Raw genomic sequence first — 23561 nt, forward strand, 5'->3', positions numbered from 1 at the left:
TGTCCCCCAGAACAGCAAACTCAGTGAGCCAGCATGGCGTGAACAGTGGAACAAAACACCTGTGGGTTTAATTTACATTCAGTGCTTACAATAATTACCAGAGGGACTTCCAGCAGTATTTGGCATTATTGCACTTACCTAATTTACCATAGTATAACATTTAAGAATAAAAGCACAGCGCCATATACAGGTGCAGCAGTAATATTGCATCAGTGCACATTAAAGCAGTACTCAATAGTGTAACTAAAAATACACCATTTCATCAGCGGTACACCTGTCTATACACAGCACTTTGTCATATTTTCCTTTTTAATGTGACCTTACAAAATTACATGAATGTTCATCTGTATCTTTCCAATTTACTGAGTAGAAAAAAAATATATTCCACCCATCAATTATTGCTGCACAGGAGGGTGAAAAATGGAAAGTGAAAAAAATTCGCATCGGGATCAATAAATGTTTTTACTTGTAACGTTCTGTATATTTGTAACAAACGTGTTTTATTCTACAGCCTTTCGGCGTACGGTCCTGAACCTGTCATGCGCGCTGCTCCCATTTGTTTTGAAATTCTCCACCATTAAGGGTCTATATAGATCTGTATAGAGCCGCTCATATTTTGTTCTCAACCCCTTTAAAGATGGAACGGTTCAAGCGATGCAGTGGAACTCGGGTTCGAGGCCTGTGTGAAGAACCCCCCCCCACCCCCACGTTACACTGCCCGAGGAAGTCTGCAGCCCATCACAGGTGTGTCCGCTGTCACTGTGTCGAGGAGGAAAACATATGGGAATGTTTACAATGGGGGGGGGGAGAGAGAAAAATTGTGTGATGTTTGTTCCCAGGCTGGGTGGTGATCATTACACTACTGCCAGCAGGAAAAGGCTCCTTGCACACAGCCTTCACACTGCAGCGTCCGTGTTTGTCGGGTCAGGACCGGACTGCACCCCGGGGCCCCAAACAGAGCCACATCGCCACACCTACGCACATCATTTGTCAGCTTGTGGATGGGCACTCAGGCCCAGTATGGCTTTCAGGACCCTGGCCGCAGGACGCGATCCAGGCGCTGCCTGCTGGGCCCAAGCCCCGCAGCAGGCGGACGGGTACCGTGCCTTGCCGTGGAGTACCTGCGGGTCAGTGTCTGCCGCTCCTTCCACAGAAACAGGGTTAATACCTTTCGGGAAACATGGACACGGTACAGCACCTGCGCTCAGTTCTCCTTATGACATGTGGGAACGTGATCTGGACTGTGTGCGAGACCATAACCCTGCAGTGCACTTTTCCTCCTGTTACACACGACAAAGAAATACAGGTTTTTCAACTTCAAACAAGCATTTTTTTGTTTTGATATAGAGCTTATTCATACTGTGGATGTTGAAACAGACCATATGACACATAAATTATCTTTAACATACTACCAGTTTCAACTGCATGCCCCCCGCCCACCCCTTAAGAACCCTAAATAAAGTACGTGACTCTCCTTTTGTTATTTTACCCCCCAAAATGCCAGCATAACCACTCAGTACTGAGCTCCTGTCCCTGCCAATAGTGCTTAAGAATATGCTACGATCACTAGGTTTTTTTGTCTATTTTTTTTCTGATATTGTTGCTATGCCATGCAGAATGTGGGGTACAGCAGATTAGTGGGGTCCGTCTCAGAGGGGGTTGGGGGTTACCAGAGGCCTGAGGTGCGGGGGGGGGGGGGCCCGGGGTACACCAGGGTAGGGCCAAGACAGAAGCCTGCTCTGTCCAAGACTAGCTGACAAAGTTCTGCGGCGAAGAGGCCCCGTCCGATGCCTCCGCCTCCTGCTCCGAGGGTGGCACTGCTGGGGCCTCTGAAGGGGGATCGTCTGTGCTGGTGGAGACCCGCGTGAGGGGCAGCGGCGCGTGGCCCGGCCCGGGGTCGTGGTCGTCGTCATCGGGGTCGGAGGTCGAGGTGGAGAAGGAGGAGCCCGGTATTCTGACGGGGCAGAAGGCCGAGCCCGTGGGAATGAAGTTCACCTTGTTTTTGTCGGGACAGGAGAAGAGCGGAGGAGTGGCTGATGGCCGGGACCTGGTATGCAGCAGAAAGGGTAGTTTTTTTTTTTTTCTTTTTTTTAAAAGAAAGGGGGGGGGGGGACGAAATCACGGACAAAGCTCTAGAGGAGGGATGGACTCACGCGAGCTCCTCGCAGGCCTTGATTCTCTCGCAGCCCTCGGGAGGCTCCCGTTTGAACATGTAACTGTTGTTGGGCTTGGGTGATGAGGCAAACTTGGGTAAAGGTGAGCTGCTCCCGCTGTCTGTGGGGGAGGCAGAGATCAGGGCTTCAGGAAGCCAGTACATTTCCAGCTGCCGACCACAGCAGAGCAGTGAGGCTCACTGTATCTGCAGTTCTGTCGAACTAACTGCAACGGGGAGGATAAGTGAGGGCGTCAGCGAAGCGGTTTGTGATCCTCGTTTCAAAAAGGCACCTGCTCAGGTGGAGTTCAGCGCTGCTGTGTTTGTGGGTGCGTGTGGACGGAGTAGAGGGGGTTGGGCGGGGGCTAGGCAGACCTTTGTCACGGTCGTACAGCAGGTCCTCCGTGGAGTAGGGGCTGCCGTCATGGGAGCCGTGGGGGCAGGCAGGCGACGGGCAGGGGGATAGGCTGGAGCAGCTGCTGGAGCGGCCGGGCGCCGACGGAGTCTGTGTGTCCACGCTGCGAGTGCTGCTGCTGCGCTGCTGGGGGGGGAAGGGGGCGCGCCGTCCATCGGGGACTTCCAGGGCCTGGGAGTGGGGTACAGGAGACCGCACTAATGGATTGATGAGAATCATCGTTTTTACGTTATTACGGCCTGTTAACCGACTTCCTATCAGAGACTGAACTGAGTTACAGCAGAGTATTTTACCTCAGCCCTTCAGGTCCAGGAGTTGGTACAGTTCAGTCAAGGGTACTACAGCAGGGCCCCTCCCCAACTCGGGGCAGTAAGGCAATGTCTGTATGTGTGCGGCCCCAGAGCGCCCTCCATACATTTACCATTTGAATGTGTATACGAAGGAGTGTGTGTGTGTGTGTCCAAATGCACACCTTGAGCTCCTCCTTCTCCTCATTGTCCTTGATGAAGACCTTCTCCAGCTCATGGTTGATGCCCTCCATACTGCTCGGCACCCTAGACATGGAGGCCTTGGGCACCGTGATGTTGGACAGTGGCATCTGCACTGACTTCGACATGGACAGCTGGGTACAGGAGAGTAAAAACTGAGATCAGACACACACCCCCCAAGCACTCTTGACGAACACCACAATAGACGGTGTGGATTTAGCACTACGAAAGCATATACACACATTCACTTTTCCTGCCTCTACAAATACAATCACTGGGAGGTGTGACAGCATACAGAGCCAACGGTGGAGCTGACCATGAGGGGCAGTGACGTCCGACCTGCACTCCTATTGGCTGGCAAGGATACATCCACCTATTAACTTGCGCTGTCCCTTTCATACACACACATCGAGAACGAGCAAATCCAGAGAGGTCCCTCTGCTCTGATCGCTATCCAGTGACACCACTTTCACAGTGAAAACAGCCCGTCTCTAGCGTGGTTTCTTCCAATCGGGGGCCTCAGGGGACTGACTGGAGCCTCGGCTCTGGAGTCTAGCCAGGGTGACACACCTGTGGGTGACCACCCAGCGGGGGCGTCTGCGTGGTCTGGGCGGTTTGTTGTGGGGACAGGAGCTCCTTCTCCCTGCTGTTTCGGCCGCTCTGCTTACTGCGCTGCAGCTGCTGTCGGAGCTTCGAGATCTGCTGAGGGGAGGAGCGAGGGGGGAGAACGGGCGGTCAGCAGGACCAACAAGGTGGAGCAACCTGGTACATCTTCAGCAACATCAGGATGACAGACAGACAGACACACGAACACAGCAACCCCCCCAACCGATCTGAGACTAGCAAGTTTGTAGAACTTGACAGCTCCTTTTTCCCAAACCTTCTGCCAGCCCCCCCAAAGAAGCGGCATACTCTGCCACTTCTCCATTTTCTTCTAATTGCTTGCAGCAGAACAAATGCTACCTGTGTTCAACTGCCCAAAGCGAAGTAAAGCCCACCAGTATCAGTGTGGTACCACAATATTTCATCAATAATATTAGTCTACTGTTAATGGCTCATGTTTGTGCATTTTGTGCCTTCTCAGAGAACCAGTATTAACCCCTAACCATATCTGTCTGGTGAATATCTTATCATAACAGAGCCTGTAAAAGGTGTACTGTTGCCCCAAAACACAAAAGTAGATAAAATAGTAAGAGAATGACAACTGCTGCATGAGTTTAAGGGATGAATCTCAGCAATCAGAATTTTAACAAGAGTTTGGGGGTACTTTTTTTTTTTTTTTTGTAAAAACCTTCCAACTACCTTAAGTTTTAGTGCATTTTTTTTTTTATGTTTGAAATTTTTCCTGAACACAACCTGTGCATAAGCTGCAGAACATATGTATTACGCTTTTAGCTATGAACAGACTTGTGAGCCCAGCTGTGTCTGAGAGCAGGAGTCAGAGGACAGGTCACCATCTCCTTTGTCACACCACCACCAACCTAGAGTGTAGCGACACAGCACCGCCACCAGAGGGGGCTGTGGTTTGAGCAATCCCACTGACCACACTAAATTACTGGTACAGGTTAATTGGGGAAGCGAGTATCCAGTCAATGAGGAGAGGCAGTGGTGTGGTCATCAAAAACGCCACAAACACCACAGAAATGCACGGTTACACATTCTGTCAACAACACATGTAAACATGGCAAAAGCTGTTTGAAGACACCGAATGCGAGGTGTGTGTAACAAGTCCAGGTAGGCCAAGTGCATCCACATGTGTGCGTGCGCACGCCTCTTTCTGCAGAGGTGTGAAGGCGATGTGTCATACCATTCGGCGTTTGGTAATACTTTAACCCTCGGTCCCGTCTCCATGGCAACAGGAATAACTGACGAACAAGTAGCCCAGCAACAGGGGCAAAACTTATGACAGAATGGAACAACCGAGTGATGTACACCTCTGAGCAGCTTAACACGTGTAGACTTCTTAACCCTTGAGTGAGAGACTGTCAAAACGGTGAATGAAAGCACGTGGCACACTGCTGCTCGTAGGAAGGAGGGCACTGCGACCCACTAAAGCTGTACCAGAATTAGGTCTTTCCAGCAGCACTGCAAATCCACTTAAAAAGGAAGGAGTGTTTAGCCATTAAGTGGCTACACCTGACCCCACTAACTTGTTTTAGAACAACTTTTTAACACTCAGCAGGTGTATCCCATGCAGGAGCACACTTGTCACAAGTGTGTGTCCAAGTACACACCGTTCAAACACTCACCACACATAGAGAAATGCACAGAAACATTTACAGATTGCGTGTACTGCGGCAATTCCCTGTTGCCCAAATAACTAAAGGGATTACATATTTCACTTTTTTCTACTTCGGTACCATTACTGCACTTTAGGTTTTAGATTTTAAGTGTTTTTAAAAAAAAAAAAAAAAGAAAAAAAACCCTCATATGTTCAGAAAAATTGTTCACGCAGTACATGTACACACCAGACAGTGCACGTCAAAGAAAAAAGCGCTAGCAGAGTTTCTAAAAGGTGACGTGAACATACAGGTGCTCCAGGTGTGCCAAGTGTAGGGAACACTGAGAAAAGTCACAGGAGTGGCCCATTAAAGTACTGAGCAGCGAATGCGCTGCTGTCTTTGCACGGATCCTGTTCGTGAAAATGGACAGGAAGTGAGGACTGATCACACGGCTAGCAGCGCAGCGAGGGGCCACCCAGCACCGCGTGCACCACATCTCTGCACTCGCTCGCACACTTCTTTCTTTGTGCACCCTCAGGACGTCTCCATGACAGGCTACAACTGCGTGCCGGTGCAAGGCAGGCCCTTGTGTGAACTTCAGAAGGACCAGGAGTGGTTCTCCGTAACCATTTACTGACCCGGCACTCCCTGACACCATCATGACTCAATGAGGCCTCACTTGTGACACGTGGTATGTCTGCAGCCACATGTTCAAACCACCAGATTAAAACTTCACTGGCTGGAGCTGCCATTTCCCCTTTAACTTGAAACACTCCTGCAACACTGTCGTTACAAGTCAATATGGATGGTGAAGGGGAGCACAGGCAGAGGGTGGCTGTACCTCTCTGAGGTGGTCGGCGCTGCCCCAGGATGCAGAGCGCTGATGCACGGCCCTCTTCTCCCCTCTTTCGTCACTCCAGCATTCGGGGGTCTGGAAAAAGACACATCATCATCAGCAGCAGCAGCATTGCTTCTCCTCCTTCCCAGCAGCCAAGGCCTCACGGCTGAGGGGATGTTAGTGGCAGAGTTTTAAACCCGAAGCTCACTTTTCACTGTGAAGAAAACACCCGACACAGATTACTGATCTCAGCCTGCAACTCAGACGTTTTAGGTCAAGTCCTGAGAACAGCCCTGCTATTGTGTCCTTTTAGAAGGGTCTTTACACTGATGCTTTTCTTTACTTACTCAGCTCTATAAATGGGAAGGAGAGTAAAACAACTTATTTTACTTGCTTTGGAATCAAAGCAAAGAAATAAAGCACAACCGTACATTTACATGTAATCAATCAGTCTAAGGTTTATTTATCAAATGCACAACAATACAGCGGACAGCAGTGGTTGTTGGCAATGAAATGTCTTTTTCTGCAAACTCGGGGGGGGGGGGATAAAAAGTAACATACACTGAAATTATTAATAAGTTAAAAACGTTTGCAAAACACAATAGGAACTGGGTAAAACTAATAAGTAAAACTATTTAACGAAAACCAGATGAGTTGTTAAATTTGGATGCCGCTTTGCTGTTCAGGAGAAACAGCCTGGAGGTAAAAGCTATCCCCCAGTCTGATTTTTTACCGAATACATTGGTAACATTTACTGGATGGCAGTAGAAAAAAATAGTGTATGACCAGGATGACTGGGGTCCTTGAGGATAGCCCTGGCCTTCTTAAGGCATCTGGCTGCGTAGCTGTCCTGGATGTTTGGAAGCTCAGCCAGTGATGAGCTGTGCCAACTTCACCACCCTCTGCAGAGCAGCTCCCATACCAGGCAGTGATGCAGACACTTTTCTCCAAAGTGACTTACGATGAACACTGCAGTATTTAGCCGACACCTTTTTCCACACAAGGTGACTCACGCTGCTAGATACACCAAGTGAACCACTCATCTATACACTAGAACACACGTACTCGTGTAATTTACATTTATTCATTTAGCCAATGCTTTCCTCCAAAGCAACTTACAATGTTAAGCTACTAACCATAAATTTTTCTAGTAAAATTACCCAGCTGTGTAAACAGGTACTTGATCAGGAGTACAACAGCCAGAGGTGGGATTTGAACCTGTGACCTTTGGGGCCCAAAGGCAGCAGTTCTAACCCCTACGCTACGCAACTAAATTTCAGGACTGTGGGAGGACACCCGCACAAACACGGGGAGACCTTGCAAACTCCATAGACCGAGTAGGGCTCGAACCCACATTTTCTCGCATCGCCCAGGTGACACACCAGCACTACGTGCTACAACTACCGTGGCACCCTACAGTATTTCGTGATCTGGACCTTCTCCACGATGCGAATGCGATTCTTGTTTAAAAAACACTGTCATTCCAGGGTGGACCGTGACTCACTGCTGTGTGACACTGAGCAGGTAACAGCTCGCGCTCTGCACCACCTTTTGGACACCACATCTGCATTGTGCAACCAGGCACTTCATTGCTGCGGTTTGCCACGCGGTTCTTTTGAAGGAGCTGTGAAGCCAAGACGCTTGCGAGCGAGCGTGCCCTTCCTGGTACTACTTCCTGGTGCCTTCCTGTTCGAACCGACAAATCTGAAAGCTACAGACCATGGTCACCATGGTAAAGTACCGTAAGAAGTTAGCAATGTTAAGGTCATTCTAAAGAGAAATGAAATGCTGTTGGGAACAAGACCAGGGAACAATATTAGTGTCATTACAGTAGGAGAACGGTTTATTTCAGTGAACTGTGGGACAGTGGTGAGACACCAACATCTGCACCACCAGCTCTGCTGAGCACCAAGCACCAAGATGCCATCACTATTGAAGAAGTAGTATCAGAGCCAGGCAAATATAAATATCTTTTGTCACGAAAAGGGTTTTGGAGGCAGACCTCCTTCCAGCTCACGGACACGTAGACGTTTAGGACGGTGTCGCCTTCACCAGATGACATGAATAATTAATAATTCACTCTCCGGGAAGGTGAACCCTAACTGCGACAGTGGTACACAGGGAAGTTTACACCACACACATTTATTAAACTCAAGGCCTTTGCAATGTCTGTGCACTGGAGACCTGTGACCCCATGACCTTTCAACCTCATGACCTCCATTGGGACCTTGGGGCTTTGTTAACTGAATGGACAAAGTCCTGGAGGTCTTGACACGAGTTCAGATATCCATCAGCATGAACACACACTGACCAGGAAGCATCAAATTCACTCTCCATCTTGAGTGAAATCTCCTCTTTCAAAGAGGTTCAACCAAGAGGGTCCAGTGGAACACAGGTTGAGAGAAATGCTCTTCACCCACAGTGCCTTGCTCTTTACTGTGTGACACATGCAACACCACAGGAACAGCAGTCAGCACAACTTGCTCGTCCCCTGCACACATCTCTGCTTGTCGCACTATTGCACGAGACTTATCACTACAGAATTAAAAAAAGAAAACTCAGATCAGAAATGGGATTAAAAAGAAGAAGAAAAAAAAAAAAAAGTGTCACGAAGACTAATTCAGGAAGATATAATTTATGTTTTTATTCAAATTCATGCACTCCTGCATGCTGCAAAAGTAAATTTATAGGTGTCTTTTTAATGGCACCCCCTGTATCAATGAAAAATAAAAACAGCAGCTATAACGTACTTCTACTCTTTTGTGTGATTATCTAAATAATATAACCAATGATGAGCGTCACCGACCAGAAGCCACTGAGACGCAAACTCCCAGAAGCATCGACAGATTGTGGCAGAGGAGATTATGGGAGCCACCCTGCAAAAGTTACCATCGTGAATCAAAACGGGAGCACCGCTGCTGGTCATACACCAGAGCACTGAGAACTGTGCGAGTTATTTTGGTATGGTTTTTAAGGTGGATCTAGCCTTTCCCTTGAGTTTTCTGTAGAGAGACTTCATAACTATCTAATTTAAAGAAAATCGGGGGGGGGGGCTTTTGGGAAGAGAGAAAAAAAAAAAAAAAAAAAAGTCCTTTGATACATACTACAAAAGTACTCACTTGTTCACTCAGGAGATATAGGTGCCAAATTGGGTGTAAAATCCAACGGATGTCCCCAGCGGAAGGACACTGGGTCTCACTGACACGTCCGCCACAAGCTTGGAGGACAGACCCCCAGGCATTAGCTGAGGGATCACAGGAGAGACAAATGCTACCTGTGTTCAGAAGAGCAGAGAAAGAACTCGGGGGGTATATGGATTAAAAAGCAAGTCCATGACTGCTGGCTGACCTATTCAAAGCTCCGTCTCGCCAGGAAAAGATCCACTCGCTGTGGAATCACGCTCATCTGGGCCTGAGAGAGGCCAGTGAGCTGTCCTCGTCTCCTAGGAAGGACAAGCAGTATCTGGACCTTGGACTATCGACCCTCCCGCCAGTCGTCCACCGCCGAGACCCTACATTCATCTGGCATGACAGGACTTTCAAAGAGCGTCTTTGTGGGGAGATCAGCAGTGGGACAAGGGAGGGGCTGTGCATCTCATCCCAACCCCCCAAAATTCCCTGGCATTTAGACTCAAGTTTCACTAGTCCGTCTGGAGCGGCTGCACAACTGTCACAAACACCACAGATGAGGAACTCCATGCTTTCATTATTATTTAGCCAACTGCAGCTTGTAGCGTTTTAACAGCTGAGTGTTTACCTTACCAGGTTAATTACCTTGCTCGACAGTATTACATTTATTGCCTTGTCAGCTGTGTCTTGCGTCAGAGAAAAGCAATACACAACACTGTATACAAAGTATTCAATAACAGATGAAGAGCTTGAGATACAGACACAATCATCAAAGTACCGCTTGTTTATCAGACGTGACCACTTCTCTGGCACACATTACTCAGATGGGTTTCTATATTACAGTACCAGGGAGTGGAGAATGAACCAGCAACCTTCAGGTAACAGGTACATGTCCTTAAGTGCCGCACTTACTTGCTGCCCCAGAACTACAAGGAGAGGAGGCTGCAGAAGTGCTTTTCTGCACAGTGGTCACTGGATTGCTGCACCAGTGTTTGCCATGGCTCACTAAACACAGTACCTGGGCTTTCCCAACTTGCATCTTCTCCACTGACAGCACCTTTTAAATTAACGTTCTTCTGAGACGTGCATATAAAATGAAAGTGAACTTCTGGTTTCTTCATCAGAGAGCCCTTTGGCAAGGTAAGAAGGGTACAAAGGGCTCATGGCATGTGTGCTTTGCAGCAGGGTCACATCACGACTCTCAGCTTCAACTTCCTGTCTATCTCAGTGGCAGAGTGCTCTCTTGCACCCACAAAAAAAGACTAGCAGATTTCCCTTCACAATGAACACAACATTCAGCTTAACTCCTGCTGAGAGATCATCATCAAGGGGCTGACTTCCATAAGGTGACAACCTGAACGCACACACCTGTGTCGGGAGGATACCCAAAGCAACAAGTACCATTAATATGGCTTCACAGGACATTTATTTTAGCACAGCATGTGTACATAATCAATTTTTTAAGTAACCCTTGCAGGACTAATCATTTCTAAGTCTCAAGACCAAACTGAAATTCTTCACTTCACCCCACAGATGCCGAAACCCATATTCAGCAGCACACTAATGCTCAACAGGGCCATTCAGGTCTTCTCCCTTGAAGGCACCATCACCCAAAATAAGTAGTACAGTAGTCGCCTTTGCCCTCTATGGAAATCTGAGCTGCTGTCCTGTGAGATCTACACAGCAAAAAATATTACTGTACAGGAAGCCAGTGAATCCCCAGGGTAATGCCTCCAACAGCCCTCATTTACTTTCTTGTACTGTACACACTAGGATGTGTTTGCATTTATTAACATCCTTTGCAGATGAGCATACATGTCTGCCAGTCTTCTGAAGGCAGAACTGTATTTATAGAATTTAAAAAATAAAAAAAAACTAAGCCCAGACAGTCAGACCGTCAGCCACACCAAGCCATAACAAGCCGGCAGGTAGAGCACGAAGTGCAACGAAAACAGGATACAATGCTGTGTGGGACAGCCGACTGTTTTACACTGATGTAGTAGACCTGTAGGAGGAAAGTCAGTCACAGAGTGTTAAAAATACATATCTACAAGAGACATCCCACCCACTGTTACACCATTAACAACTTCTCGATATTGAGATCGTTGAAAAACACGACCCATGTTCTACACCCCCAGAACAATGTACTACTGGTAGAGTGTGATTTTAGAGAAGATACTTGACACAAGAACTGATCCACTGGGGCAGTACTGCAACACTTCTGAAGACAGAGCAAAGGAGCCCCTTCCATGTCAGTCGGTAACTTTCAGTCTGAGGGAAAGGACGGGTCCAGCCACAGGTACGCACACTACTCCTCAGCTCCAAAAATCACGAGAAATGGGTAAAAAGCACAGTCCTTTTCCAACACCTGTCCGAAAAGGGGGGGGGGGTGAGCATGATTCCTCCATCCTTTGTCCCACAGAGCACACAGTATATGGTATAGTTCAAAGGGTAATCTCTCCTATCCCTGTCAAGTGAATCACAAAGTCTCTGAATTATCTCTGGCACCTCAGTGGTCACACAAGAGTCAAAATAAAAATCCTGAAGGTTCTTGGTTCTGGCTCCAATGTGGGAGAATGACTCCCTGTTATCCTCAGAACTGAAGATTCAAGAAGGATCTCAAAACAAATCTTTCACACTCACTTCTCTCTTCATCCCCTATCTGCTCTGTAAACTTGCACTGCATCTGTCACAATTATGTTTCTATTTCCTATCAATTCTATAAGTAGGAATTTGTGTTAATGCACTCCAGTTAAAATGGAGGACTGTCCATCAACAGAATGTTTGCACCTTCATCGGTTGTAAAAATGCATTTTTGATCACCAAGTTGTTCATCACTTTGAATACATTTAAACATAAATTCAGGCTGTGTATCTGTCTGGGAAAAAACAAGGTCAGGCTTTGGACAGAGCTGATTTGTGGTGAAAGCAACTAGGCACCAGATGGGTAGTTTCTGAGCACTCTGACCTGCTCTGTACCCCATTCTGGGTTATAAGATACCAAGTGAACCTGGAAGTCAAGAAAAGTCCTGTGCTTTACTGATGGGCATCTTGTCTGAAAGGGAAGAAAAACTGCAGGCGTTTTCAGGACTCCGTTATGAGAACAGAAATAGCTCCTGGTGATGAGGACAATTTGCAGTTCTGCAGCAGCCCTTGTTAAAAATAGCACAGTGCCACATCACAGGGGGCCAGCGGGGCCACCTCCGCCTGGACGTCACAGCTTGCACCAGAGGGGCTCAGAGCAGCCCACGGAGAGCCTGTCCTCGATCCAGGCATTGCCCACTAAGACAAATATTATTTTAGCACAGTTGATTACATTCTCAGAATCACAGGTATCGCCACATATGGGTGGTTTTGTCAAATCATGTTGGACAAAGGAGATGAATATGACCTGTATGGCACATAAGGAGAGGTTTGGGTTTTTAATATCTACACACAGTACCTGTGTAGCTTTGTCCTTCACGCAGAAGGCGTACAGCACGTGAGGGTCTCGTGGCCACTGCCCCGTCAAATAGGGTCCAGTTATGGTGCCCAAGGAGGATGCCCGACGGATGGCTCCTGAGCTTCGGACCGGCTGAATCCTGTGCCTCTCCACTGCAACGGATGAATGGAGAGAGGGGAAAATGTTCATTCCTTACAGCAATGCAATCCAGTACACTGAAAGGACACTGACCTTTTACAGAAACTGGTCAGAGGACCCCCCCCCCCAAATACTACACCTTGACAGAGATCAGCAGCACGGACCACAGCTCACTCCATGCAGGTAGCTCAGAGGCGTATCATCAACACTTCCTTGTTTGGCTTGGGGCGGGGGGTTCACTTACAAATCACTCATTCCTGTTCCAAGGGCCTTGGCTGGAAACTCCAGCAGCTGCAGTAAAGACAGTCTGGCAGAATCTCACTTCCCGCTGCATTTGCTCATTGGCTTGGTGATCTCCATTCTCACATAGCTGGATGTGCTCCGTTCAAAGCTACTTTGTTTTCTCCGATGGCAAACTCTCACCTCATGAATACTTGATATTTATACCGAGCAGAACCACAAATTAACATTCCTCATCACAGTCAACAGGCCCCTCGTCGCTGCTGAGCTTTGTGGAGCTCTCACCCAACCAGCTGAAAGCACGATTTACAGTGTGTATGGTGATGAGCCAATCTGCTCCCTCAGCAGGGAGCTCGGTGTCCATATTTTCAGCCAAGAGTCCCCTCTGCTTTACTACAACTATCATGTTATTCATTGCTCACACCAACGTCCACCTGTCAGTGGTTGTGAATGACTCTGTGCATGGGCTCCATTTCAGTTCAGCTGTTTAGAACATAAGTATTTTCTGTGTTCAGCCAGTTCTGTTGGATCTCTGTTCAAAGCAAAAGTGCAACACAGACACTCAACCCTCAGGCATATCGAGTGAATCCTACAGACCCCCAATCCAGCATCCATCCCAGCTGATCCAGTCAGATACAGGTGAGGACAGCAGTTCTGCTGGACAACATCACGAGGTAGACCAGAGATGAAACTGTACTGTTGTTGGAAAACTGGCCTGAACTCTGCAGCTCAAATGGTTCCCAATTGTTGTTTGTGTTTCTTCTGGAAACTTCACATGTATGAAATCAAAACATTAACACCCTGGTTCTTCAGCATTTGAGTTTTTGTGTGACCTGAAGAGGTGTGTGTGTGTCAGTGTCTGCACTGAGGCAAGTAAAGATTACACCTATCCCTGTCTACCTGCAAACCACCGAGGGGTGGGGGGGTGTTACTGTAGCAAAGTCGATCTAACAGGACAAGACTCCAGGAAGCAAGGTTTTTGGTATCACCATGGGAGAGGACAAAGGCAGGGCCTAACGCTGAACCTGGAGCCTGTGCCTCAGAATGACATCTGAGTTTCTCGCTTTGTTAAAACAACTTCCGAGAAATCTGAAAGGCTATCGCCCCAGAGATCACATTTATTTTTGCATCACTCGTGCCCTTTCCGTATCTGGAAGAAGAATCATAAAATGAAAGACTAAGCACCTACATTTCAAACTGTAAAATGAACATTCACAGTTGTCTCAAAGCCCCATCAGGGAGGTGAAAGTTACCCGGCTTCAAGATGAGCTGCTCTGTATGGATTGAAGGCGCTGGTACCAGTGGCAGGCTGGGGTCACCTGGTGCTAATCCGATAGATTAAAGCCCTGTTTTCTGGGAGTGAGTTAAGACTTGACAAGGATCTTGCGGAACAGAATGTTACGAGGAGGAGGCAAAACGAGAAAAGGCCACAGTGCAGGACCTTCTTCAACCTATACAACCAAAGTAGACTGGGCAAGCACGGCTCAAGTTAAAGACACTTACCTCACCAACTTGCAGCGCTATAGCAACCGTACCCCTTTCGAAAGTGACTGCCTGTCCCCTCCCCCCGTCACTCCTCACGTGCTTCCTATAATGAGAACACAACCACTTTCCCAGAAAAAAAATAAGCACATTATGCTTTGTGTATCACAAATTCAGTTCCAGTAACCGTGAAGAATATTACCAAACGAAACATTGCACAGCCAATTCTGACTCCATTAAGCGCTTGAAACTTTGGCCGAGAGAAATGGCCCAGCGCCAAGCTCATAAAGTGATTTTAGAACAAGACGCGACTCAGAGCGAGAACTGAAACCAACAATGAAAGCCAGTGAAGGCTCTAAAAGTAGCTGAAGAGCACAGGAGATGCTGAGCACCACATTGCAGCCTTGGAGACTGCTTAAACCCGACAGTCCGAACGGGCCAGCTTTTGAAAGGCTGTTGCATCCATGGCCAGCGTACCTATCAACCAGAGACCACTCCCTCCGCAGTGTACTTCAGATGGGGAGTCGGGGGATCCAGAATAGCTGGAACTTTTTTGCTGATCAGACCTGACCTGTGATGAACGACAGCATTTGGGAACAGCAGCCAGTCACCACAGTTACACCCCGTTTCTTCAGACAGTGTCCAGCTGGGGGAAGAGGCATAGGAGGGCACCAGCAAAACCATCATAGGCATCATGCAATGAGGGCTGGTAAACACATTTCCCAGAAAAGCACACATGGCACCCTTGTTTGATTAGTATACATTAGGTTTCAGAGCTTTAAGACGCTGGTAATATGGGCACATCCCCAGACCCCTGTTGAAAGGCAGTAAAGAGATTCCAGTAGGCATCCCAGCATGCTTTGTGGGCCTCTGTTCCAAAACTTGCGCACCCAGAGCTCCCCATCATGCAGGACAGAACCACCTCTACAAAAGATTCAGATAATGATGCAAAGATCAGAATGAAAACCTCTTTTCCAACAGACGCTTCTTCCAAGGTCCAATCAATGGCCAAGTCCTCCAGTTAAACACATAACAGTTTGGGACATTTTCAAATACGCTGCAGCAGATCATTTGCATGGCTGAAAACAGTGGTGTTATTGTGTGCCTTGCTACGGAGCTGATGAAAACAGGTGCAACAGCATTCAGGGGTTTTTACTGGTCGCATGAGGGAACAAAAGCAAAAAGTAATGAGGGAAAATCCACAAAACAAACACGTCCAAACTTCCCAAATCAATAGCATTTTTTTTTTTTTGAAAAACAAAGTCTTAAGCAAGGAAAGAACACGTAGTTAAAAGCACAAGTTTCAGTTGTCCTGCAAAACTAACCTAAACAAGCAATAAAAGAGACATTTTATCCCAAAAAATGGAGAACTAAAATCGCCACGGGCAACAGAAGGTCCTGTATGTATTGAGACCCGAGTTATTGATCAATGTCTGAGGACAAGGGTTTAAAGTCAGCTGTGCTCCAAACATAGTCATTTACTTCTCTCTAAGGTGTATGAGCAGAAGTAGCTGAGCATGTACATTAGTTCAGCAGACCTCGACCAGGAAAAAAACACAGGTGGTGTTTACCTTTTCAGCACAACTTGTGCCATTCAGCTGCAAAACAAGCGATTGATTAAAATGTCAAAGTGTTTCAGATCCTGTTCTCTCAAATAGTTAACAGATGTCAGTCACCTTCCTTGTAATACAGGGCAGCAACAGAAGGAATATCCATACATTAGAATAAAAATTATACCGGGGTTCAAGTTTGCAATCAAGCTTTAAAATAATAGCGGGCACTTAACAGATTGTATTCAGCCTGGCAGTACAATAACAGACCCCCGAATGGGCTGCAAGCCACTTGCTGAAGGGCTGCATTCTCTTGCAGATGGCCATGAGGGCTGCCATGGACCTCCCTTTTCAAGGCGGGTTTGTGGCAGGTTGTTCCAAATGCCAATAACCCTGAAGCACTGGTGATTTGGGTTCAAGAAGGAACAAGATGGCCGTTGAGCAGAACCCAATTTGGGAGGGGGGTCCCAATGAAATGGAGTGGGGGGCTGAGGCAGCCCCAGAGACCACCAGAGCTGAGAGGATGCCGAGCCCATCTTGTGTTCACATTCATTTACACCTTGAGCTGCATGTGGACACGGTACACTATCTTAACAGACAGTCCAGGGACCAACACCAACCAGTCGTTGGGCGCGGCAATGTAGTCAGCTCACTGTTAGCGATCACCACTGCAGGGAACAAAAACAGCCTCCAAATGTGCTTCACCTTTGCTGACATTGACCTGGATGTGGAGCAGCCCCTTAGGTAAATATTTCTGCGACTAGAATTAAATAAAAGATGGAAAATGAAGACACCCCCAGATCAAAAAGGGAAGAGAACTCCGGACTGACATTCATTCTCAGAAATGTCGCAGAAGATTTATTTTTTAAAAAAAAATTAAAAACCACACAACTGAACAGGTTGTTTCCATGACATACAAGACAAAAATGACGTTTAAAAGCAAATAATGTGCTAAACTAACACTGAGACTCACCCACTGATATGGAGCAGGAAGAAAAGCTGCTTTTGTAGGGCATGCATACAAACTTCAAATTTCCACAAGGTGCCCTGCTCTTGTACCCTCAAGCAATACAGTTAATTTGAGTTTACCTGGGCAAGCAATGTCAACTAAGCCACAAAATACCACTAACCATGTCAAATCAGAATACATCTCCATGAGTGCACATGGCTTTTTGCCCTCACACTCGCCTGCTCTGGTGCAGACACAGTGCCAGCTGAATCACAGATAAATCATAGCCATATGGCAACAAAATGTAACAACACAAAGCCTCTGGTTGGAATGAGACTGGCGGGACCAGGCCTGTGAGGAGGTACCACAAGGGGTTCTCAGACAAGGGAGAATTTTTTGAAAAACCTGATCCAGAAATTGCAATAAACGCACAAAAATCAGCATCCAGCTGCCTGCTGAGGTGGTTGGAAAAAGAACTCGGGAAAAAGGGTTGTTTATTATGGATGGGCTGGTACAACATGTAACGCTGGACCCAATGAATCAATAACCCTAATCAATGCAGCAAGGTCATAAGAAAGACCCTTTCCTTCCTTTTAGATCACCAAGTTACACTAAGAAAAAGGTGACCATTAGTTTATACAGCAGCTTGAAATTTTTAAAACGCTAAGTTTTACAAATTTTATACAAAAGGGTACCTTTTAATTTTGAAATTCGGGAGATTTCCATCTACATGTGGAAAAATAGTGTGTTTCGGTTCTCAAGCTCATCAGGGCAGAAATCAAGTATTAGTTGTGATTTCTTATCAAAACTATCAAGATTTTTCCCTACTTCATTTGGTAACTTGCACAGCAGATTACTAACAGTCTCATACAATTTGCAATATGCCCCGTGCACCTTCCTTCACAAGGTCAAGTATAAACTGGAAAATACATGTCAACCGAGCACAAATGAAGTTAGTTCTGTGGGGGCGGGGGACTCTGCGGTACCTGTAATGTACCTTCTCAACACATCTGCAAAAACAGAACAAACGCCATGCCACACTGGTTTTGATTTGTGCTCTAGCGCACAACAGCAGTGACTGATGTATACTTGTGACAAGTGACTTTCAGCTTCTCATCCTTAACCACGGGACAACTCCTCCGCTGAGCAATTTCTCCATTTTGTCATCTCCCTCTGTACCTCTCCTTGCAACGCTTTGACTACATGACTCCAATCCTCCTTGGTCCTCAGTCAGCCAGCAGTCCGTTTTTATAAGGCAATCAGCACACACGTCACTCTTGCCACCGTCAAAACATCGTTCTTATTCTGCCGACACAAAGACAGACATCTTCTAAATGGCGTGAAATAATCGAGCCTATTCATTCCAGGGTCAGTGGGAAGAAAGGGCACTGCATTTTCCTCTCAGGGAATGGCCCAAATGTCTGCTGGAGTGTCCAGCTTCAAGGCCCTGGCGCCGTCTCCCAGGAAGGCAGATTTTGGGAAGATGTCAGGCTGAAGTTCCAGTGACAGCGGAGCTCCCTGCGTCACATTCCGCTCCTCTCGCTTCCAGTTCCGTCGCTTGTGAACTCTTCCCCGATTCCCCCCCCTTAACAGTCATGCTCACACACAACCCTGGACACCACTGTTCCACTCATTATCTGCAAGCAGAGCTGAGGCTGATGAGGAGGAGCACTTGCACCGTCACGTTATTGCTTTCCCGACTGGCCTACCCCCATACCAAAGCACGTACTTGCCAATGGCTTATTCTGAACGAGTATGACATCACAGGGAATACACAAACACCATAACATTCATACATTTGTTAGACTTGCAGCCTTATCGACTAAGTGCTTACAGTTCTTTACCCAATTCATGTTTTACCAGGAGATTATAACACATTGTAAATCCACCAATTTAAACCTCATGCCTTCTGATCACAAGTGTACCACCACAGCTACAATGCCACTGATAGTTACACCCAGTCCCTTTAATGCCTTAGGGCTGAGTCTGAATAAGTGTTACGCAGCACCATGTAAATGTTAGCACAACAGCTCGCTCATTCTCTGAAGCCGACGGATGGACTGACATTAACCGTAACGCTCTCTGCATGCATACTTAAGGCGTTTTGTCTACAAAAAATCCTAGCCAGCAAACCACAGCACCACAAACACAGAAAAATCTTTTAAAGCCCCTGTAACTGAGCAAATAAAGACAGCGGGTTAATTGGACGCATCCCGGACATGCTTTAAGTGCCAAGCCGGGGTATGGAAGAACAGAAAAGTAGCAGTCCGAGAAATGGGATTCAACAGCAGCAAGAGCCATGTCTTAGAAGAAGATGTTACTGCTTTAAGTGTCCTTTTTTTTTTTTTTATAATTTTAAAGAAAATTAAAAAAAAATTTTCAGCCATGTTTAAGGCCAACAGGATTGCAACCTGAAGTTGCTATTTACTCATGCATCCTGCACCTGCTTTTCTCCTGCAGTAGTGACAAGTCCCATGTCCATGTCCACTGTCATCATAATGATCAGGGATGTGGAATTACCCATCTTGAAGATAAAACAAAATATACATGTTGCTGTGAAGTTGCCTTGAAATAATCATGTGTGCCACTGGCTTAAGCTGTGCTTTCAGATGAGGAGAAAAAGGACTTTATGACTAAACTATCAGAAGATAAATGTTGCTGATGTTAATCTCACCATGTTACCATGCAACTACGGTAAACCACACGCAAAAATACCCTGTCGTTGAAGCATATTTAGCATAAACACAGTGACGAAATGTTACTGTTCCAAAATGCATTGGAGAATTGCTCTCAAGAGATGTATGAGAGCACTCAATATCACGTCAAAGTTAAGCACAGCTCTACCATGTTGAGTCCACGTACAGATGTAAAAGGGACATCGCTTAATATCACCCATTCCTTCAACAACTTTAAACCAAGACAGACAAAGTTTATGAATTTTATATTACCACCCAGAAACAATACAAATTATGTTAGAAAATAGTAGGCCCAGGTTACTAACCCTTTTCCCAATGTTTTGTTATTGTTCTAGTATCTGTGTAATGATGTTATGCCAACCTTAGCAACTAAATGAGGGGAAAACTGGAAACAGGATTTAAAAAATGCATAATTCTGGTTAAAGATGCAATTTTTCCACAAAACTAAGTTTTAAATTCGGCCCAAAACCCTCAAGGCATTATAACCCAGATACAGACTGACTTGGTGAGGGGTTTCTTTGTTTGGGTGCATCTGGTCTCAGAGGTGACGTCATTTTCTCAAAGGCCTCATGCCGAATTGTGCTTCTCGTCTTCAAGTCTTCCTGGGGATGCTTTGATGCCGATCCAAGAGGGAAACTTAGCTAAGTGACTCAGGCTGACTACTAGTCAAGCCGAACACCGATGCTTAAAAAATGCGAAGCGACCCAACGTCACCATCGCCAAATCCCCGACAGCACTCCACCGGCAGAGCAGAACACAACGTGCGAGGGCCGCCATCTCGAAAAACGTGAAGGACATCACTGCGTCCCGGGGATGAAGGAGGTGGCCCTGAAAGCAGAAATGTCTAAACATACCCCGGCACCATGGTAAAGATCAGAACGAGAACAAAAAGACGACGACTTCACAAAGGTCACCCTAGAACTCACCAACTGGACAACACTGACCACATCGATCTGGTCAGAAGGTTCATTGTGAAAGGTATCTTCCAGCGTGCAATTCCCTGCAGCCATTTTACTAAGAACCACTTAACACACGGTCAAAGAGCACTGACCGCAGGTGACCAAAGCCCAGGTCCTACTGTTCCACAACACAGGATGGAGAAGAAGAGCGACTGACAGCTTCTCCAGGATGCCATCGACATCGCAGCTGACACAGACACGCTCCTGGTGCGAAGGGCCTCGGAACCCACCGCCATCTCCTTGACGTCTACCGTGACCGACACCTTGACGTCAGCCTCGGTCCTTCGCGTTAATCTCCGCCTCATGCTTCTCTCAGAAACGGAGGAGTGCAGATCAGGGCACCGCACATCCCAGATAGATGGCGTGCAAGTCGACTCTCTCCCCTTCCATCGCACCTGCCATATTACCGTTACCGTCCGCGAGGCGCCACGAGAGGGCCGAGCCCCTCGGAGGGTCCGGCGGCCCCGCGGCGGTGCTGACGTGGAGCATCTCTGCCATGTTTACATCATCGTGTCCAACTCTGAGCCACTGGGCCCCTGGGCAGTGGCTCAACCTTCCAGTCGCTTGGACATCCTTGCCCGACTCACCCTTTGCATCCATCACACACCATCATCATCATCATCATCATCACCATCACCACCACCATCGTCGTCGTCGTCATCCCTCTATCGGCAGTGCATCCGGAGGGCAGAGAGACGCATTACACCGTGTGACTAAAAGTGTGTCAGAAACGTTAGTGTTCAGCTCAGGTGTCACGATAACGTGAGTGTTTGTACCGTGTTTACCGCGGATAATACCACCCCCACCCGCACCCCCCGCCACCGTTTGTCAACTTTCCTCTCCGTCTTCCACCAACGACGACGTCACGTCACACATCGTTTTCTCACGTCAATACTGTTATATTATTATATATATATATATATACATATATACACACACATACGCGATATATAGGCGCATTTATAGATACGAGAACACACCGTTTTACTCAAATTGCTGCGTTCCCGCTCCGCTCTGTCCTCCTCCTCTGGCTCCAACCCGCCGAAGCAACCGGGACCAGAACCGCGGCGGCGCGTCGTCGTCGGCCGCGAGCGCAGAAAAAAGCCTCTCGCGCACGTCACCGAGAACCGCTAAAATGGTGGCACGTAATAATTTGCGTGGAATTTCGGTGCTGACCCCCCGCGAACACGCCTCGCGGTTCGTTCCCCGGGTCCGGCCCTGCCTGTTCTCCCTCGGTTCCGGGGCTGCAGGAGGCCCGCTGCGCTGGCCGAAGCCCGCCCGCCCGGTGTCGCACTCTCTGACTCTCTGTCATCCCGCCCCGCTCCGGCGCTCGCGCTCGATTCCCGGCGGTTTTTAAGAAAAGCCCGGATTGCAATGAACGACCGCGCGCCCAGTCTCATCATCACCTCGATGGAGAGGAGCAGCGGTGCGGTGCAACGCTGCTCCCCCCCTCTCATTCGCGTCGTGAGAACCGGGCCGACAGAGAGAGAGAGTCGCGCAACGGCGGGTCCCGGAGCTCCGGCGTTACCTCCGCACACAGGCGAGCCGCCGCCCGGCTCCGGGGAGCTCGTCTCCGGCGGCGGGGACCGTCCGTGAGTCGCTGCGCTGGACCCGTCCGCCGAGCCGCTCCCGCCGGGCTTTGAGGGCGGCTGCGTCGTCGGGCTGCTGCTGCTGGGGCTGGAGCAGCGGGAGGTCGACGGCTCCGTGTTGCTCCCGGTGGAGGTGGAGGAGGAGGAGGAGGAAGAAGAGGAGGAGGAGGAGGAGGAGGAGGGACAGCGAGTCGGGCTGCGCGGACCCCCACACAGCAGCTGGTAGGGCACAGTGGCGCGCAGGGGCTGCAGGCGGCCGGGCGCGGCGGCGGCGGCGGTGGGGGAGCCCGCGGTGGCGCGCCTGACACGCGCTGGCTGCTGGTGCGAGGGGCTCGTGGATGATGATGTTGACATCACCGCCTAGCAAAAAAAAACAGCACTTTCAGCGCACACATTGGACCAGTTTTATTTGCGCGACTCAGACATCTGTGCTTATAAAAAGAAAACTGTTAACTCTGAGTTTATTAAGTTATTATTCTTAAATTGCGATGTAATGAATTAGTAAGCAGAGCAAACTTACACGAGTTGCGAACTACATGGCATGGCTTATGGTATACGAATCTAAAGTAGCGTTAGTGAGGACAAAATGTCAGACCAAATTTCATGTTCAGATACAATATCGGGAGTTTGACAGCACTACAATAAGTAGTTTGTGAAGCGAAAAGTCCCACTGTTCCAACTACGGTCGCTTTTTTATGTCTTCTCACAATGACAGCTGCTGCATCCGAGCCACTGGTTGACATTCGGGGGCAGGCTAAACCATCGATTGGCTAGCTAATAGTGATTCTAAGCAGCCATTGGTCAGTGCTGACGTTACTGAGCGAAAAAGCGGCCAATGAGCTCAGTGAGGTTTTGTAGCGCTCGGACTTGTGTTTGTCCTCGAAATTTTATTGGTTATTAACTTAAATTGACAGCTCGGAGGCAAAGCTTACGCGTCGGGTGCCCGCTGTGTGAGATGGTGACAAATAAACACACTGATGACGTGACGCCCTCGCTAGATTTTAGATAAGACTTTAGGTACGTCGGAATAAAACAGAGCACAACGGTGCGCTCCTGTAAAAAAAAAAACTACAGATTCTGTTATCAGTTCTCTAGACTTTGCAATGAACAAACATTGCAAAGTTGTATTTACGCACCAAAACTGACTGAAAAACTCCACAAGAATAAATGCATGATAAACTTTTTTTATTATTTAAATATTTCACAGTAAGGTATCTACAATACCACAGCTTTTAAAACGACCTTATAAATGTGTTTTCATATTTTTTTAGTTA

General features: G+C 47.7%; 1 protein-coding gene across 3 annotated transcripts; it reads right to left on the reverse strand.

Annotated features, from left to right (window-relative positions):
- Window positions 1–40: 40 nt before the first annotated feature.
- Window positions 41–23470, reverse strand: glcci1a (glucocorticoid induced 1a). 3 transcript variants are annotated; one of them, XM_029248068.1, is made up of 9 exons: window positions 22808–23446; window positions 22227–22647; window positions 12685–12836; window positions 6119–6208; window positions 3626–3754; window positions 3040–3189; window positions 2528–2738; window positions 2154–2274; window positions 41–2047 (listed from the first exon to the last, which is right to left on the reverse strand). In XM_029248068.1, exons 2-9 carry the CDS (start codon window positions 22639–22641, stop codon window positions 1750–1752), a joined length of 1566 nt encoding a protein of 521 aa, XP_029103901.1. In that variant the 5' UTR covers window positions 22642–22647; window positions 22808–23446; the 3' UTR covers window positions 41–1749. The 3 variants fall into 3 exon arrangements, with proteins under 3 accessions (XP_029103901.1, XP_018609860.2, XP_029103902.1); XM_018754344.2 differs by having other exon boundaries at window positions 3626–3757; XM_029248069.1 differs by having other exon boundaries at window positions 1584–2047; window positions 2154–2270; window positions 3626–3757; window positions 22808–23470.
- Between the last annotated feature and the right edge of the window lie 91 nt (window positions 23471–23561).

The sequence above is a fragment of the Scleropages formosus genome, chromosome 23, assembly GCF_900964775.1.
Source record: "Scleropages formosus chromosome 23, fSclFor1.1, whole genome shotgun sequence".
Taxonomy (NCBI): domain Eukaryota; kingdom Metazoa; phylum Chordata; class Actinopteri; order Osteoglossiformes; family Osteoglossidae; genus Scleropages; species Scleropages formosus.